Genomic DNA, 19,754 nt, shown 5'->3' on the forward strand with positions numbered 1-19,754 from the left:
TGCACAAAAATTGTAAAAATAAAGAAAAATTATTTTGTTTGGGATTTTGGGAATAATCATATTTAGGGCAAAAATCACGTGCTCACACGTGGCAGACATCTTACTCATTCTTTACAAAACCACAACGGCATTATCTCGAGGTTGATCACGTTCGATCTTACATCTTCGAACTTCGAACTCTGCCATCAATCTTGAACCCAGTGTACTTCGAACTTATTCCTCAAGTGGTTCCTCAAGCCTGCTAAATCGAGCATACTTAATTTTGACCGTATACACAATCACATCTCAGACATATTACTTCTTTCTCAATATGTACTGCTTTATATTCTAATACCCGGAAGCAAAAACACATACCCTATCGTTGATCCATTGGCGGCATTAGTCGCTGAGGACATTGAGTGAATGACATTAAGGATTCTTTTAGAGGTTATATATCCTGAGATTAATTATCTTAGTATTATTTCTTATTGACTGTTTGGTATATTATATTGACGGTTGTGAGTTCAAGTCTCCCGAAGAGCAAGGGAAGTTCTTGGAGGGAAAGATGCCGGAGGTCTATTTGGAAACAGCCTCTCTACCCCACGGTATGAGTAAGATCTGCATACACACTACCCTCCTAGAAATGTCAATTATAACTTATCCAAGAATTATCATTCCATCCTCTGGTAAGTATAAGTTATCCCGTTATTATTTGAGATTATTATTCCACCCTGACAGGTATAAGTTATTTCTCTACTATTTGGAATTACAATTCTAATACTATTTTTGATCTTGGAATAGCTTATCCTAGAATTATTACTATTTTTGATTTTGGGATAGCTTATCCCAGAATTATTAACCAAACAAGGGATAATCCCAAGATTATCGCAACAAGGCCAAAGCCTATTCCTTTTTCTTTTAACTGATTGAATAACGACCCACCAAGGAAGGATGCCCACTGCACGACTATGCGAATTTAGCATAAGTACAAAATGACTCCAGAAATATAGGCACTTAGAGACATCAAGAACCAAGACATGGCCATGCATCTAGCAGATTTATTTATTTATTTATCCAGTTGCATTGGCAAGAGTGGGACAAGAAAAGAGGTAGAAGAAGCTCCATATCCACACCATAACATAAGAGTTGTCAACATATGTTAAAGAATCTAGGTAATTCGAACTTCTATACTGGCTGAGGCAGGCGGACTAAAAGTTGACCGCTCATGACACTGCAAATATGAGAAAAAAAGAGAGGAAATGGATTTTGTCAGATATGCTCAAGAAAGCAATTGAATGGCTGAAGAGCTACCGTGGCTCACCTCTTTATGTAATAATAGCAGAAATCGGCCAAGATAAACGTTTGGACGATTTCTGCCAAAAATACCATAGGTATCCAGAAGTAACCCCGTCCAGCCAAATATAAATATGCTCCACGAGTGTCATAGACCTGTATATGAATAGGTGTAATTCTTAAGTCTCTTGAATTATGGGAAGAAAAGAAAAGGGACGGGGGCTTGGACAAGTGGTCTACTTAATACCAAAGTTGTAGGCCACAAAATAACACTTCAAAACTAACCTGAATAATCCAATGAGCACAACCCAAGAATCTTGCAACACCCAATGCAAACACATAATGAGCTGTAAATGGCTCAATTATCTGAAATGCAAGAATACGAACTATAAGCTCTTCGCGCTACAAAGTAAGGTCTGTAAAAGAGCAGATGATTTTTTCTCAAAAGCTTTCTTTTCTCAGAGGAAAGAACTGAAACAAACCTGAACATTCTGCATCAACCGAAGCTGAGGCAACACCGAGATAGATTCCAGGTATACACAAAAAGCCCAAAGCATTCGGAAGAAGAAAAAATGAGCTGTAGTAGGATGGATAAAAATTGCTGCAACGACGCAAGGCACAATCTGTGCAAAAAGGTCACATGGGAAAAAATGTCACTGCAGCTATTTTACTGGGAACATAAAGGACTTCCAATAATTTTACTGACCATCTTGCATACTAGCAGGCATAGTACATGTATCATGATCAAGAAGGTAAGGAATATATTGTTTTCCAAAAGCTAAAGCAACTTCAACAAATTTAATTCCTAATTCCACATTACAGCATCTTATTCACAAAGCTCTCAGAATTTGCAGTCATAAAACATAGATGTCAACTACTTAACTACTGAACATGCTAGCCTAGTTGCCAGGTACACCATGTAAAGTATAACCCACAGTGAAAACTACAACATATTTGCAAAAATAGAATATTGAAAATGTCAATAATGATGTCGGCAGTACTAGGTTCGTGTTGTATATGCTCTCATTCGGAAATAGCCTCTCTAAGGTTTGCGTACACACTACCCTCCCCTGATTACACCGGGTATGTTATTGTTGTTGTTGTTTAGGTACATGTTGGAGTTATTCTCATAATGTGAGCTAGAGTATATCAAGGTGGCTACATATTGGCTATAAACTTGTAAACAGCCTTCCAGCTAGTAATTACGATTATCTTATTATTCTCAATCACCAAACGATGTACAAAAACAAATAAATTCACCTTACAAAGTCTTAATGTTCTCCTACATTTTCAACATTGAACAGCCACAGATGTTTCCCACAAAGCAACAGATGCTAGTTGAACATCTAATCATGAAAAAAATTAAGTAATATTACAAGGTCTAATTAGTATAGCAGCAAAACAGAGGAATAGATTTGATTTTCAGGAACTACTTAAAAGGAGTATCAGTGTAAAATTTTATTAAACAAAAGGGAAGGAAGGAGTATGTCACATTAAATCGCTCCAACTCACCCAAAAGAAATGCATTACACAATAATATACATTATATTCTCTCTCTTGTTTAAAACCATTCAACTGACAAAATCTACAAGCGTGCATATACTTTGGCATTATTAACTCATATTTTATTGTCCATGATACATGTACCAAAACATCTTTCAGCGTTTTTTTTTCTTGTTCCCTTAGTAAACAATTTACATCCATCTTAAATATCACAAAATTCTGGAGTGATTCAGTGGCAAAAGGAGGATAGACAAGATCATATTTGGAATAAAACAATATAAAAGATTATGAACAAGGTAACTGAACGCATATCTCCTTTTATGTTCAACGTGTGAATCGCACAAGGAAAAAGCATAAAACTATATTTTGGTTGCAGCAACAATCAGGACAACAGATAGCCACTAGAGAAAAATGTACTTACCAAATACCAATAGTGCATGGTATCGAGATCTGCCATATAGGATGACTTCAACTTGAACTTCATCATATATATTACCCACAATGTTGCCACAAGTGTAACAAAATCTAGAATGGTGTGTATATCTCCTTCCATGATGAAACTACAAAATACTCTCACAGCTAGAAATATCGCCGTAAGCACTTGAGTCTTCAATGAGAGGCCTAATCATAGCAGGTGAAGAAAGATCATCAGATAAATGGTGAAACGTGAAAACCTGAACAATATTTGGAACAAAATATTAAGAATTACAGTGGATTATACTACAATTGAACTACTGCAGTTCTGGCTGTAACAACTTGATCTAGAAATTGCACATTTCACACAACAGGGAGTATGCCTTGTCACCTATAATCTGTCGGAGTAGAGAGGCATACCAGGTATTGACGAATTACTTTGTGTTGGATAATACAAAATTTTGCAAGATTAATCTTAAAAAGTTAAAACTACACCACTTAAGTGCTTTTTATTGCTTAGGCCAATACTGAATCACTATTGAGATGTCACTAAGCAAATATATTGGCACGCGCTAAGAACAGTACAAACCTGCTAGTTCCTTTTAAGGGGGCTCAACGGGTCACTTCTTTTATGTCAACAAGGTTCAAGTTGACATTAGACAAACATCAACCATACATTCATACTGTAACAGCCCACGGACATTGAATTTGAAAGGAGTTCGCTCGAAGCTTGTACGGTAATTGCACAAGATGTAGCAGAGTATAAGGATATTGTAATTTTATAGTTATGTGATATTCCCTATATAACCAATCACCTATCACTAACCACCAAAAAGAAGAGTACAGCAAAAGCCAAGCAAAATCCTAAAATTTTCATTGCTAGATTAATTGTGCAGCAAACTAACATAGAGTAAGGAGTTTGTTTGAAACAGTTACAACCCAAATTTTGGAGCTTGTTCTCTTTTAGGGAAAGATAAATATCTCAATTCAAGATAACAAAGAAGTGGGCAAGAAAGAAGTGAAAGGAAAAACATTTAGAAATACACTTTTAGCTGAGCCACAGTCAAACTGTAGATAACTTAGAAATTGGGTTATAAAGTTATAAAGATGATACGCAGAATTTTAATAATTGAAAAAGTCTTTCTTGTCTAATCTCTATGACGATCAAATAATTCTCCAAAAAAGAAAAAGTTTTCCGTCCAAAAATTTCTTGGTCAACGGAAAATTTAACGGATAGAGGACTGAGAAACGAAGGCTATCAAAAGAAAATCACACATAAAGCAATAAGTTTCAAAATTCCACAGCAGAAAAAAGAGAAAAATGAGAAGAGCTAATCGGGTAAGTAGTACCTGAGCAAGTTTTGAGAGTCGACAACTTGTAAATCAAACATAAGAGTCCGATTAAATGAACAGACTCAGCCAAAACGAAGAAGTGATTGTGATCACGGATGAGTAATTTGAGAGTAACCAGCAAAGTGAGACTTGTGACAAAACCTAAGACAGTCTTGACCTTTTTCGACTGCTTTCGAACCCATAAAAACAGTTTCTTCGCCGGCGTTTGCAACCCCTTCTCACCCATTTCTATTTGCCCTTAATTTCTTCTTAATTCTTTGATCAACTAGAAGATCGGAGAGTATTATTATGTACTATAGTATAAAAGAAAAGGAAAGTGAGGAGTTTTGACTTGGAACGACTGTGGCAATAATGGAGTGGAAGCCATTTATTACCAGTTTACAGTGCCACGAGACTGGTAGCTCATCACTGGGGCACTCAACGATGGTTTACGTACTAAAACCAATCGTGGTTTGACACGCCAAACTAAACCAATCCAAGTGAGACACGTTTCTCTTGGGCGTATTTTAGTTTCAATAAATAAATTATTTTTAAAATTTTCATAAGGTAAAATCTTAATTGATTTTAGAGTATTAAATATTAGGACTTCCTACTTAGTTCAAATAGTATAACAAATTATAACTAAAATTTTAGTTAATTGCAAAATCTTAAAATTTTAAGAATAGTTTAGTATAGTTTTGCCCAATATAAGAACTATTAAAAGCTGCTAAAAACGGAGAAAAAGGTCCAATAAAAGCGAGAAAAAAAGTAGAAGAAATAACTTGACAAAAGGTTAAAGCATACAGTCTAAGAGCCCGTTTGGACATAAGAATTTTTTTTCCTTTTTTTCCAATTTTTTTTTTTTTACTTTTTCTCGAAATCATCTTTTGTTCATAAAATTTCCAATTTCACTTGAAGATACATTTTGAAAATTTTCGAAAATTTGAAAAACTCCAAAAAATATTTTTCAAAATTTTCACTCAAATGACTCACAAAACTTCAAAAACAACCCAAAAACATATTCATTTCCAAACACAATTCTAAATTTCAAATATCATTTTCACTTGAAAAACTTTTTCACCCTGTTTTGAAAATTTACAATTCTTATGTCCAAACGCCCACTATACTACTCAATCAAGCTTTACAATCAAGAATATCAAAGTAAGATGTATTGATTAAATACGTGCATGCAAAATTCAACTACTAATGTAAATACATAAATGCAAAATTCAACTGCTAATATAAAAAAAAAATTGCTCAAAGGAAGAGAACCTAAAACCCTTAATTTTGTAGTTGTTGCTCGAACAGGGCAAAATTATGATGATGAAAAGGTGAAATTGTAACTTCTTTTATAAAATTACACGCATATATAAAATTATGTAAAATTTTTATTAGAAAAAAGACTCTAATAAGCTCTCAAAGAGCTTGTCTTCATCCTATATAATTTATAAAAAAAAACAGTATCAAAAATTTATATCAAAACTTTCCTAGTGTTTGCATGAATTAGTCAAAATTTACGAACTTTTCAAGTATGAAATTTTAATACTCCCAAATATAGTTGAAAGTATCAAAAGTTTCCTAGTATATGAATTAGTTCAAATTTTATTAACTAAAGGAATGCTGAAACCTTCCTACTGTGTGTGAATTAGACAAATTTTTATCAACTAAAAAAGATCTTCCTAAATTAGAAAGAAAAATTTAATAATACTCCTAAATATGGAGTTGGACGAAACCTTCCTATTGTGCAGAGAACGAAAATGTTTCATAGTATGAATGTCAATATTATTATAAATATTAAAAGTGTAATTAAATAATTATTTCTAAATAGTATGGAATTAATTAAATGACTATTTTGTCTAATGTTAACTTTATTTTAAAAAGGATAAAAAAGACGAACGATATTTCGCTAAGGGCCTTCGTGCTTTTAATATAGTACTAGCTTTAGTGTACGTTCGTTGCACGTGTATTTCGCGTCAATGCTTAGCATCAATCAATAAAATATATATACAAGAAGAACAAGTAAATGAAATTATCAAATAATAAGTTTTAAAATACCTACATTAAGATAATAGTTTACAATAAGTAACTTTGTACGTAGAAAAATATAGAGAGTTGTCATTTGTTTAAATGAATATCGAAAGAAAGAAAAATAAGTAATGACAACTCACTGAGAATACATTTTGTCTCTAATGCTTCATGTTATTGTATAATGTTTGTATTTTTAACAATTACCTATAACCGATTATATGATGAATTTTAAAATGAATGACTTGGATTTTCTACACATTAGTAAAATCAAAGACTTTTCTGGTAAGTTAGGACTTAATTATTTATTCTTAACATTAAAGAGAATAATTATTATTCTTAAGGGAATTTTCTCAATAATAATGTTTGATCATATTGAAATCTAGTTTTAAGATACGCGCAATGCGCGTGTATCCTATATCAATAAGTATATATATTTTAAAATTATATAAATATTATTAAATAATATGTATGAGTTATAATATAAATTTTAAAAATATAAGTTCTTGAAAATGATGAATATTGATCTTATTTAGTCAACAAAATAGAAGATGACCTAGCTAAGCATGAAAACAATCAAGATAATTTTGATAACTTAGTGATCTATCATTTATCCTTCTTTTGCTTTAACTTAAAATGAAAATAATTGTCTAGGTAATATGTATTCTAGACAGAGCAACTAAAAAAATTACGACAAATAAATTATGTAGCTAAACAGTAAATATTAATTTTTAAGTAAACTTTAGCTATGGGTTAGTGACAGATTATCAAAAGAAAATTCCCATTAGCTATGAGACGAATTTCATACCTAATTTCTATTTTTCTTAAAGTCAAATTATGTAACAAACTTTTTTTTAACCCAAAAAAAAGTCATTCATCTAGTTGAAGGAAATATGCATTATAGTAAATTAAGGTATTGCCTTGGAAATAAAGTGTTTTAATTCAGTATTTTCTGATAATATTTTTTTCTTACTGCATTTAATATATGATGAAGTAATTAACTTTTTTTTCTAGAATAAAATAAAATTTCGATTATATAAGATTAATTTTTTTTTAAAATATAGAGTGAAAATTCATGGACTCATGGTCTTATAGTTAGTATATATCCTTAGTATCATCAACCAAATATACAAAAGAATAGATAATTAATTTTAATCTCCTTGCAGCAATCTTGTTAAATTTATTTATTATCACCATCTTCTAATCAACACGACCATTAAGAAGTTTTAACAAAATTGGAAACATTAATTTTTATTTAAAAAATTATAGAAGAAAAGAACGTGGTAAAAAATTAGTTAGTTTAAAAAAAGAAATAAAAGTAAAAATATTTCGAGTAATTAGGAGTTTTTACATAGTTCAAACAAGAAAAGGTTTAATAGTTAAAATTTTATTAATTTAAATTTTTTAAATATTAAGAAATTTATTAAATATTAATTTTATAGTATACTTTCTGTAATCTAATGTAAACTTTATTTTTAAAGGTAAACTTATAAATCACCTAACTCTTTGTCTACGTGTGAAAAATTAGAATCAACACAACTGATATTGTCATGTAGGATGCAGTATATTTCATATATTCACAACAAATTTATTATTATTTAATTTAGAATGAAAATTAAACAAAAGGTAGTCAACAAAAGATTGGAATTCCAGTAATTGCCTAACGATTCTTATGTGTTAAAATTTGGAAACTTGGAAAGGATTTTCCTAACATTACCATGCAATGAAATAAAAAGGTTCTTATTGATTATTAAGGTCATAAATTCTAGAAAAAGTTAAAGTCGTTTCTATCTAACTTTATTACCGAACATCTATTTTAGTCTAAATATAATTAAAATAATTCTGACAAAAGAAAAAAGAAATATACAAAAACTTATAACTTGTTTGGATGGTTGTTACCCATTGTATTGTATCGTATTGTTACGTTAAATATGATATTTGTTTTGATTGTTACTTAAATTTTATTGTATTGTATCGTTAAATTTCTCGTTACATAACGACAAAATGTGCCACTTTATGTAACAACCAATTTGGTGTGGTCGCGTCGTTACCTTGTCTTTTTCTCTCAATCTCACCCTTCATTATTATTAAATAATTTTATTTTATCATTTACCCTACCTTTTTATATAATAATTTTACCTGTATCATAATTTTTCTTTACAATATTGCAAGTTTATTCTTCATATTGCTGGTGTGTGATATCATGAAATGATGGCAAACAACACAATCTATCCAAACATTATATTTGTAAAACGATACAGTACAATACAATACAGTACGATACGATAAATTATAAAACGATACGTAACCGTAGATGATTTCTAAATGATTCCTATTTAACTAAAACGATCATAATTCTAGGAAACTTTAAAGAGGAAAAGTAGGATTCTTAGTTTTTACATCATTAGAATCGTGGAAAATTCATAATTACATAGCAGACCACAAAACAAATTAATATTTGTATTTAAATTTTCATATATCTGTTTATGAACATATTGCTATTTAAATTGAAGTTTACTTCAAATGAAGACAAAAGCGTTGAAAAAAAAGAAGCTTTAATAACAATCCGTTATATTGAAAACCTTAGAAACATGAAAGTATTGGATTTAAGGAAAATAGTTGCACAATTAAATAAGGTAAAATCCTACTCAAATTTAAAGTCCTTAATATTAGAATTTCCTACGTGGAAAGATTTAGTAACTAAAATTTTAATAGATTTCAAAATACAAAATATTAGGACGATAATCAAATGACTATTTTGTCCAGTGTGAATTCTATTTTCAAGGGATAAAAAAGGCGAACGATATTTCGCTAAGGGCCTTCATGCTTTTAATATAGTATAGATAGATAGATAGATATTTTTGGAATGAGTTTATACATGGGAAGTGACAAAACAGAGTAATAACTTGTTATCACTAATTAAAGGCAGATTACATGCTCCCTCCCGTACACATTAAGAGATCGTTTGGTATGAGGTATAAGAAGGTATAAGGGGTGGTATAAAAATTTAATACTACCTTACTATTCTGTTTGGTTAGCAAATCAGGTATAAGTTATTCCAGTGTTAATTTTAACACCGAGATAACTTATACCTTATAGATGGTGGAATAATTAGCACCAGTATAACTTATACCTGCTTCTTAGAAATTATACAATTATCATTCTTAATACAACATACCAAACAGTGAATAAACAACAATCCTAGAATAACTAATCGTAGCATAACTTATCCCAACATAACTTATACCGGCATAAGCCCTATTCCAACCAAACGACCCCTAAGTGATCAATTTGCTTTTTTATTTGGTTCAAAATAAGTATCCATTTATATAATCAAGAAAAAAATTAATTAATTTTTCCAAAATTACCCTTATGTACGTATTCCTAAAAAGTCTGTTACTGCTCACATTAACTATGCTGCAATATTTAATTAAGGGTAGTTTAGCCACACTAACTATTTTTGTCTATTTCCTTAATAGATGTGCCCAAAACAAATTGACTTATTGTGGACCCGAGGAAGTAGTTTTACCCCTGACCTTGAGATCAAATCCCTACGACACATTCTTCAATACGAATAACCTTTTACATATACAACCTTTAAAAAGTAAATCTAAAATGCATTACTTTTGCTTAACTGATATTGCGTGATTTACACCCAATAAAAGCGAATGAGTATTAATGTTTTTGTGTATGGAGCTATAAATTGACGCCATGTATTCAGTTCTTTCCATTTTCTTATTTTTTTGATCTATCTCCTTTTTTCATCAAATTTTTTAATTAATCTTAAATTTATTTTTTTTAAAGTTTTTTAGCCTCCATCTTCAATATCCCTTCATCGCTGCTCCGCTGTCACCTCTATTCTCGCCGCCTTATATCACCTACCTCAATTTGTGCTACACCATAAAATTTTTCAATTCTCGTCGATTTAAAAATAAAACCTATAAATCACAAAGGAAAAAAGTCGTTACTTTGCCATTAATTCATGAAACCCATTTTAAATTCTTCATCACAATCCCCAATGTTCTAATTTTCAAGCACCGTCAATGTAGCAAAGTTTAAAATTAGAGCTTCGAATGTAAAGGGAATAAGGAGTTAAATGAAGAGAATTCAAATTGAGCACAATCAGCGAGCATGTGATTAAAATTGAAATTTTCCAAATCCAAATTAAAATAATTTTTTTTAGAGAAAACAGGTTCAAAAAGTTTAGAGAAAGAAAGCACCTGCAAATAAATATTGTCCATTATTGGTTAATCAGGTCCACAAAAATCTAGTTTTAAATTCGTACCAAAGCTGATACCCACGTTGGATTGTTGATTTTTGTCTTTTAATTTTTTTGAGGAAGAAGAAACTTGGTTTTTTTCCTGCTGTTTAGAGCCATTTTGAGAGCATATCCTCAGTCATGATTTACCTGCTTATTGTTTAAATCTGGTTTTATCACTTAAATTCTTAAAAATGTGAAAACTGTTTGGGCCGAGTTCTCTATTTTACTGATAGTTTGAGTGATTGTGAGGTTGATGACTGAGATAGACCGAGGGTCTGATTGTGAGGTTAATGACTGAAATAGACCGAGGGTCTGATGGTGAGGTTAATAACTAAGAGAGTCCGATGACCTGGTTGTGAGGATTATATATTTATATATATGTATGTATATGGATCGGGCTGCACGCCGCAGGGATATGTTGGATCGGGCTGCACGCTGCAGCGATATAGCGCTTGGGCTGTAGGAGCCCCTCCGGAGTCTGCACACCCCCAGTGAGCGCAGTCGACTATATATATGGATCGGGCTGCACGCCGCAACGATATATGGATCGGGCTGCACGCCGCAACGGTTACTATATGGTACTTATTGAGTGTGAGTGCTGAGTGTGAGCGCTGACTGATGAGAGTTGAGTCTCGAGTGACTGAGAGGCTTGCCCGATGGGCTGTATACATATATGAGTGATGCTTTGCCCGAGGGGCTTGTTTTATGAAATTGCTGTTTCCACTCCTCTTTATACTGAGCCTCTATTGAAAATGTTGAACAAATGCTTTTAAACAACTTTCATTTAAGCTGGAGTTTTATGAGATATTCGGTATTTAATCACTGATTTTGGCTTTGTTATTTCCACTAAGACTTTTATGATATGAGGTGTTTATAATTTCTGTTTTACCGAGGGGCTGTTTACGAACTATGTTTTGCCCGAGGGGCCGGTTATGATTTTCATCTCTTTTATTAAAAATATTATTGAACCCCTACAGAAACTGTTGGAAAGCATTTTCAAATGATTTTTACCAAAAGCTGGATTTTAAATGAGACTATTGACTCATATTCTGATTTGAAAGCCTGTTGTGATTATTGAGTTTATCATAAATGTGGATTCATCGTTTCCTACTGATCAATCTTTATTTACTCTTATTATTTACTGGGTTATAGTACTCACATTACTCCCTACACCTCGTGTGCAGATTCAGGTATTTCGGAAGCCAGTAGCGGGTGTTGATTGCTCAGAGGCGGAGTCGTCGGAGTTAGCAAGGTGGTTGCACGACGTTCACAACACTGCTTTCCTTCCTTATTTTTTCATTACTGTATTTAGTACATTTTTAGACCTTGTTGTATTCAAACCTTGGTAGATGCTTATGACTAGTGACACCCCAATGTCGGGCTTGTGTAATTATTCTGCACTTTTCTTTTGAGTTTCATTATGAGATTATTGGTTTATAAATAGATTAAAAACAAATTTTATTGGAAAATGGTTGATTCGGGAGTTGTGTCGGCTGTCCTAGTTTCACGATAGGTGCTATCACGATCGGGTCGATTTTTGGGTTGTGACAAGTTGGTATCTGAGCCTAGGTTACATAGGTCTCACAAGTCATGAGCAGGTTTAGTAGAGTCTCGCGGATCGGTATGGAGACTTTTGTATTTATCCTCGGGAGGCTGCTGAACCTTTAGGAAAAACTTCATATTTTTGAAATTCTTATGGTGCGTCCTTTATTCAGCTTGAAAAGTAACTCTTTGAATTCCTTCCAAGCGTTCGTATGCGTGCATAAGTGCTCAGTATCCGATGTGCATCGATGACTTGTGATTCCCCGATCATGTGGCGAGATGTGATCTCTGTGTGTTGATGTTGGGCCAGTCTGGAAGACTTGAGGTCGGATTTTTGCCTATAACTCGAGCCCTGAGCTGTTGATTTCGTGAGCGCATGCTTCTGGATCTATATGTTCTGTTGTGTCCCTATTAAGGGGAGTGATGACTGGATAGCTACGTGATGAGTATGTTATGACTGCGAGGTGTATTCATATGATTTGGGAACCGACGAGAAGGGTCTGCTGGAGGATAGAAGAACTATAGGGTACTTGATTTTCATCTCGATTTGAGGTATAGCCCTGAGTTATGGGTGTGTGAAGAATCTTTTCATATGTTCTAGTTGGGAGTGAAATAAATTTCATGTTACGATATGAGTTCAGACTCAAGAAGATTAAGTGACTGCGTAATGTTTATGACGGTGGAAGGTATACATAAATGTTAGTTTGAGGCAAAGCAGGTGGGTTATCTTCTGCGGAGTGTTCTGAGGTTGTGTGATCCTTATGTTGTCTGTTAGGAGCTCTCATTTAAAAGTGTAATATATGTGTTGCAATTTAAATTTGGGTCGCTTAAGAGAGTGGGGTTCAACTACTACGAGAGTGAATGCGAAATTTGCACAAAATTTAAAGTACCATGTGGTCTGTGTTTCACGGGTGTATGAAGGGTTGAGTTTAAATCTCACTATAGTATTATGGTAGCAATAGAGTATATGCGTTACGAGTTATTGTGTGTATTTTGGTCTATGGCGTCGAGCCAAGTGGGGGAGTCTACTATTGATTAGTTGATTGCGCGGTTATGTGCTATGTTGGTTCAAGTTTGAGGCGTACTAGTAAATCAGTTATGGCCTACGGAGATTGAGACCGAGGATGGCTCGAGTAAAGGAAATATTTTGACAAAGGTTGTAGTATACTTCATAGGTGTGTGAGAATCACGGAATGTCTTGAGTTGTTGTTGGTAAAGGATGCTCGGTGCATAGAGCAAGAAGTTGCTTGGTTGTATCAGGATGAGGTTGCATTCTGCAGTGTCTGAAGTGCTAATGAGGCACAGGTTGTTCGGTTCATTTGATCGGGCTAATTGCGGTTTGAGTAGAGTGGATGACTCTCGAGAAGGGTTCTAATGTGTTTAAGATTTTTCATGTAACAATTGGGTATTTTCAAGTTGTATATGTGGCTAGAAACTGAGTTTTCATTGGAAGATGTCAAGACTTGTGGTATTTTCTATATTAATTATGGGATTCTATGTATCAGCATCAGGAAGGTAAAGGTAACAGATTTAGATTTGCAAGAAGTCTCTTCAGAGTAAAGTATTTTTAATGTGGTATTTTTGGGAATATTTAAGAGAGTATTCAACGGCTTATGAGTCTTAGATGGTGTGGTTTTGTGCTTGGGTCTCATGTGGTGAGTCTGGGTTGAGGAATTGTGGTGTTGTAGTAGGAAGAAGTGTCAAGCTGACAGTAGATCAGAAGGAAACTCGGATAGATGGGATAACTTAGTAGTAGGCCGAGTCGGTATGGTAAGAATATAATTAATTCTTGGATACTTACGAGGTAATGAGTTTCTACAGGTGTTTCGCGGCAATTCTTTTGGGTTCTAGTGACCTGCGTAACTCGGTTGAGTTAGAAGGATTCAGTCCTGACAGTTTGGTGTTGTGCAAATGGAACTCGGAGAGTTCTAGATGGTTTCTACCACAGTTAGGGAGGTATATTTTTCCTATTTTCATGAAGAGCATGGGATGTATAATAATATTCTCCTAGATGGGATCGAATAGAAAAGTTCTTGGCTTGGTTGAGTAAGTAATTGCTTGTAGCTCGGAGTGGATTGTGAAGTTCTCATAATTTTCATTTAGGTGGTATCGTGTATGCAGTATGTTGTGTGGGGTTGAGGTTTGCATGTGTAAGGTTACGATTTAGTTTTGAAAGAAAGGTCATAAATTCTTAAATAGCATAGGCAGCTTCAGGTGACTAGATAAATGAGATCACTGATTGGTGTGGCTTGATAAGGGTACACATTTTAGAAGGGGCGATGTGTTTGAGTTATGGATGCTTTATTGGTATTGCGGCACTATCTCGTCTGATCGACTGATGATATTCGAGTTTGTTTGTGGTACCGAAGAATTATGGGTGTACCCCTCATGGGATGATTGAGTATTAGAGGTGTGTTGTATATTCGAGCGGCGAAATTGGGATCAGATATGGTAATTCATGTGCCTTATGGATTGGAGACTGAAAGTTCTCATAAATAGGTTAACTCGTGGTTGTGGATGGTAAAGATGTGGGCTAGTTAGTCAGATGATAGTATGTGCTATGATTCAACCATTATGAACCTTCGGAGGATTATTTATCTGTTGTGTGTGACTAGAGTTGATGTGTGGTTCATTGGTAGCCCTATATGGATGTGTGTTTTGCATCGAGACGGCTTTGTTGACTTCAAGACGCTATTGGTGAGTGATGTATTGAGTCGTTGTTATTTAGCTATTAGTGTTCTGAGGTGATCTACGGATTATTTTTCTGTGTTGTGAGACGTTATGATTTATTGGTTATAGGCACAGATGGTGCGGTTCCATTGGGGTTTCATAGTGGAAGTCGAGCGAGAAGAGTACTAGGTATTGCTCGGTGGATGGCGTATCGGTTATGTCCTTTCGGGTTGTGTGGTGTTATGTATTTGCTTCACCATGGGTATGATGATTTGCTTTGATTCTAGACATCAATTGTGCGTGGTCGTCAATTTCGAGCAGAGTAACTTGAGGTGTTTCATGTGGACCAGTGCCTGGATAGGGTCGCGCATTGAAGCGAAGTTATGTGGAGGTATAACCTTGCAGGTTAGATTCGTGTGTTCTGTTTCTATGATGTGAGATGGGTTCTCAGCCTTGTGTTGTGGTGGTACTAGTGAGCTTGCGGTGCAACTCTTTCATTTGAGTAATTTTCAGGAATTGAGTAAGCTCAGATTGTGGCTTATTGGTACACGGATTGCACAAGTCATGGCTTTAGTCTGTATTGATATGTCAATGTCACCAGAGTAGTTGTGTTGGATTAGATGAGATCGTCGGGATCTTTAATGACTGCAAACGGATTTGATTTTAGCATGTTGGAAGGATAACATCGAGGATCAGCGCAGAAATTTGCTATAGTCTTTGCCAAAAGAGAAGTGGCTTCATGAATGGTTGATCTAAGAAAACGGTTATGGCTTACTGCGTATTTCATTTATCATTGGCAGTACATGAAAGTGTTGGAGTGAGACTCTAGTTGACAAGAGGTTTCCTATTGATATTCGGTTGTTGTGTGCAGCTGCTGTGATTAGAAGTTATCGCCGCAAGCGTTTGAGCTATGTGGTATATCATGTAATCGCACCGAGGTTGCGGGTATGGGTTATTACAGCTTGTTCGGGCTTAGTCAGAGTATAGATGTGAGATTCTGATCTTGTGGATGATTTAGAAGCGGAAATGTGGTTCTAAGGTTCATGGGCCAGGTTGGATTGTGAAATTTCAGTTACATTGTGTTGTCGGACCTATACGAGATATATGACGTGGGATCACCCCCTGGTATATGCATGGTAAGGTTATTCAGCAATTGGTTGGCTTTTGGAACAACTCTGGACACGTTAGAGGACAAACGTATGTTTAAGTGGGAGAGGATGTAACGACCTGACCGGTCGTTTTGAGCTTTTGCACTTTGCTTTCCAGTTCTGGGGCATGACTTGCTCCGTGTGATGTATTATGACTTATGTAAATCGTTTGTTTTGGTTTTCAGGGTAACCAGAATGAATTTGGAAGAATAGTTCTCAGTTTGAAGCTTGAAAATTTGAAAGGTTTGACCAAGTTTTTGACTTGTTAGTAGATGACCTCAGATCAGAATTTTTATGATTTGGTTAGCTCTGCTAGGTGATTTGGGACTTAGGAGCGTGATCGAAATGCACTTTGGAAGTCCGTGGAAGGTTTAGGCTTGAATTGGCGAAATTGAGATTTTGACATTTTCCGGTTGATAGGTGAAATTTTGATATAGGGGTCGGAATGGAATTTCGGAAGTTGCAGTAGCTTCGTTATGTCATTTGTGACTTGTGTGCAAAAATTTTAGGTCATTCGGACGTGGTTTGGTTGGGTTTTTTATCAAAAGCGTAATTTGGAAGTTCTTGAAATTCTTATGCTTGAATTCAATGCAAATTTGGTGTTTTAAGGTTGTTTTGAGCGTTCCGAAGGTTGGAACAAGTTTGAATGATGTTATGTTGGCATGTTTGGTTGAGGTCCCGAGGGCCTCGAGTGAGTTTCGGGTGGTTGAACGAATCAAATTGCATGTTAAAAGTTGCAGGTATTAGCTTCAATTTTGTTGCAGGTCTTTTCTTCGATCGCGTGGGTAAGCTCGCGATCGCATAGAGCTGTCTTAGGAAGGGGATCCAGGTTATTCTTCACGTTCGCGTAGAGAGGGTTGCGATCGCGTAAGTGTATGTTTCTGTGTATCGGGATCACGTGGGCTCATTCGCGATCGCGTAGGTGTAAGACCATAAGCATCGCGTTCGCGTGGGTATATACGCGACCGCGTAGAGGCAATTTTGGGCCAGCAGAGTTTGTGCTTCGCGATCGCGATTAAGGAATTATAAGTGCTGGGCAGAATGTTTTAAAAGCTCATTTCTGCGATTTGGAGGCTAAGTTCCTCCATTTTTGGGCGATTTTGAAGCTTCTTGAAGAGAATTGAAGAGAGAATCAAGGGGAAACACTTGGAGGTAAGATTCATGGACTTTATACTCAATTCTTATATGAATTCTACCTAATTAATCATGGAATTTAAGCCTAGTATTGAAGAACTAGGGCTTGTAATTGGAGACCTATGATTTGGGATTTGAGGGGCCATTTGAGGTCCGATTTGATGTTCTTGGTATGTATAGACCCATGAGGGGATGAGGATTCTGTAGATCTGGCTTTTAGCGGATTACGAGATGTGGGCCCGCGGGCCGGGTTTGAGTAATTTCGGGAGTTTTGATGTAAATTGGATATTTTCGAGTGAGCTTTGTTCCCTTAGCACATTTTAATGGTTATGTACTGATTATGGCTAGATTTGGAGCATCCGGAGGTCGATTCGTGAGGGCAAAGACATTGCGGGCTAGAGTTTGGACCGGATCGAGGTAAGTAATGATTGTAAATGTTGTCCTGAGGGTTTGAAACCCCGAATTTCACATCGTTGTGCTACTTTGAGGTGACGCACACGCTAGATGACGAGCGTGGAGTCGTGCACCATTGGGGATTGTGACTTGGTCCGTCTCGTACGACTGTTAAGTCACGTATATGATTTGAAATCTTATGATATTCCATATTTTAGAGATTGATATTATATTTTGGGTTGTATGCAATGTTTGGGGCCTTGTGCCGACCTGTTGAGACCCTTAGGGTCATTTTTACTATTTTTACTCACTCTAATTATTTTGAAAGCATATCCTCAGTCATGATTTACCTGCTTATTGTTTAAATCTAGTTTTATCACTTAAATTCTTAAAAATGTGAAAACTGTTTGAGCTGAGTTCCCTGTTTTACTGATAGTCCGAGTGATTGTGAGGTTGATGACTGAGATAGACTGAGGATTTGATTGTGAGGGTATTGACTGAGATAGACCGAAGGTCTGATTGTGAGGTTAATGACTGAGATAGACCGAAGTTCTGATGGTGAGGTTAATGACTGAGAAAGGCTGAGGGCCTGGTTGTGAGGATTATATATTTTTGGATATGGATCATGCTGCACGCCGCAACGATATATTGGATCGGGCTGCACGCCGCAACGATATATTGGATCGGGCTGCACGCTGCAGCGATATAGCGCTTGGGCTGTAAGAGCCCCTCCAGAGTCTGCACACCCCCAGTGAGCATAATCAACTATATATATACATCGGGCTGCACGCCGCAACGATATATGGATCGGGCTACACACCACAACGGTTATGATATGGTACCTATTGAGCGTGAGTGCTGAGCGTGAGCGCTGATTGATGAGAGTTGAGTCTCGAGTGACTGAGAGGCTTGCCTGATGGGCTGTATACATATATGAGTGATGCTTTGCGCAAGGGGCTTGTTTTATGAAATTGCTGTTTCCACTCCTCTTTATACTGAGCCTCTGTTGAATGTTGAACAAATGCTTTTAAACAACTTTTATTTAAGCTAGAGTTTTATGATATATTCTGTATTTAATCACTGATTTTGGCTTTGTTGTTTCCACTGAGACTTTTATGATATGAGGTGTTTATGATTCTTGTTTTGCCGAGGGGATGTTTACGAACTATGTTTTTCCCGAGGGACCGGTTATGGTTTTCATCTCTTTTATTAAAAATGGTATTGAACCCCTACGAAAACTCTTAGAAAGCATTTTCAATTTTTTTTCACCAAAAGCTGGATTTTAAATGAGACGATTGACTCGTATTCTGATTTGAAAGCCTGTTGTGCTTATTGAGTTTATCACAAATGTGGATTCATCGTTTCCTACTGCTCAGTTTTTATTTACTCTTACTTACTGGGTTAGAGTACTCACATTACTCCCTGCACCTCGTGTGTAGATTCAGGTATTTCGGAAGCCAGTAGCAGGTGTTGATTGCTCAGAGGCGGAGTCGTCGAAGTTAGCAAGGTGGTTGCACGACGTTTACAGCACTGCTTTCCTTCCTTATTTTTTCATTACTGTATTTAGTACATTTTTAGACCTTGTTGTATTCAAACCTTGGTAGATGCTTATGACTAGTGACATCCCGATATCGGGCTTGTGTAATTATTCTGCACTTTTCTTTTGAGTTTCATTATGAGATTATTGGTTTATAAATAGATTAAAAATAAATTTTATTGGAAAATGGTTGATTCGGGAGTTGTGTCGGCTGTCCTAGTTTCACGATAGGCGCTATCACGATCGGGTCGATTTTTGGGTCGTGACATTAAGGTGGATGGGGCCTTTTTAACATTTAAATTTTTTTTGGGTCATCTCTAAAGTTTGAAAAAATATACTTCTCTCTCATTTTTCTGCCCAAGTTGTCTCTCATCTCTCGACTCTCTATGCTCTCTGTCACTTAACCCCCTCGACCACGGTGATTTCTGATAAATGAGAATTTTGACTAGTTATTAGCAAAGTTTTGTTTTTGTTTCAGTTCGAAAGTATTGATTTATAATCTGAAACTAATAAAAGTGTGCAAA

The 19,754-nt window shown here is 35.3% G+C and overlaps 1 protein-coding gene across 1 annotated transcript; it reads right to left on the reverse strand.

The window, feature by feature from the left end:
- Positions 1–1,002: 1,002 nt before the first annotated feature.
- Positions 1,003–4,930, reverse strand: LOC107784965 (uncharacterized). Its single transcript, XM_016606173.2, has 6 exons — positions 4,539–4,930; positions 3,197–3,396; positions 1,755–1,895; positions 1,558–1,638; positions 1,301–1,428; positions 1,003–1,210 (listed from the first exon to the last, which is right to left on the reverse strand). Exons 1-6 carry the CDS (start codon positions 4,765–4,767, stop codon positions 1,165–1,167), a joined length of 825 nt encoding a protein of 274 aa, XP_016461659.1. The 5' UTR covers positions 4,768–4,930; the 3' UTR covers positions 1,003–1,164.
- Between the last annotated feature and the right edge of the window lie 14,824 nt (positions 4,931–19,754).

This window comes from Nicotiana tabacum, chromosome 22 (genome assembly GCF_000715075.1).
Source record: "Nicotiana tabacum cultivar K326 chromosome 22, ASM71507v2, whole genome shotgun sequence".
Lineage (NCBI taxonomy): Eukaryota > Viridiplantae > Streptophyta > Magnoliopsida > Solanales > Solanaceae > Nicotiana > Nicotiana tabacum.

What these genes read in the sequence shown, in the direction of transcription:
- LOC107784965 (XM_016606173.2), bottom strand. Translation starts at nt 4,767, where the DNA reads ATGGGTGAGAAGGGGTTGCAAACGCCGGCGAAGAAACTGTTTTTATGG. An exon ending in GGTTGATGCAGAATGTTCAG is followed by an intron (nt 1,639 to 1,754) that starts GTTTGTTTCAGT and finishes CTTGCATTTCAG; the next exon opens with ATAATTGAGCCATTTACAGC. An exon ending in TGCTATTATTACATAAAGAG is followed by an intron (nt 1,211 to 1,300) that starts GTGAGCCACGGT and finishes TCATATTTGCAG; the next exon opens with TGTCATGAGCGGTCAACTTT.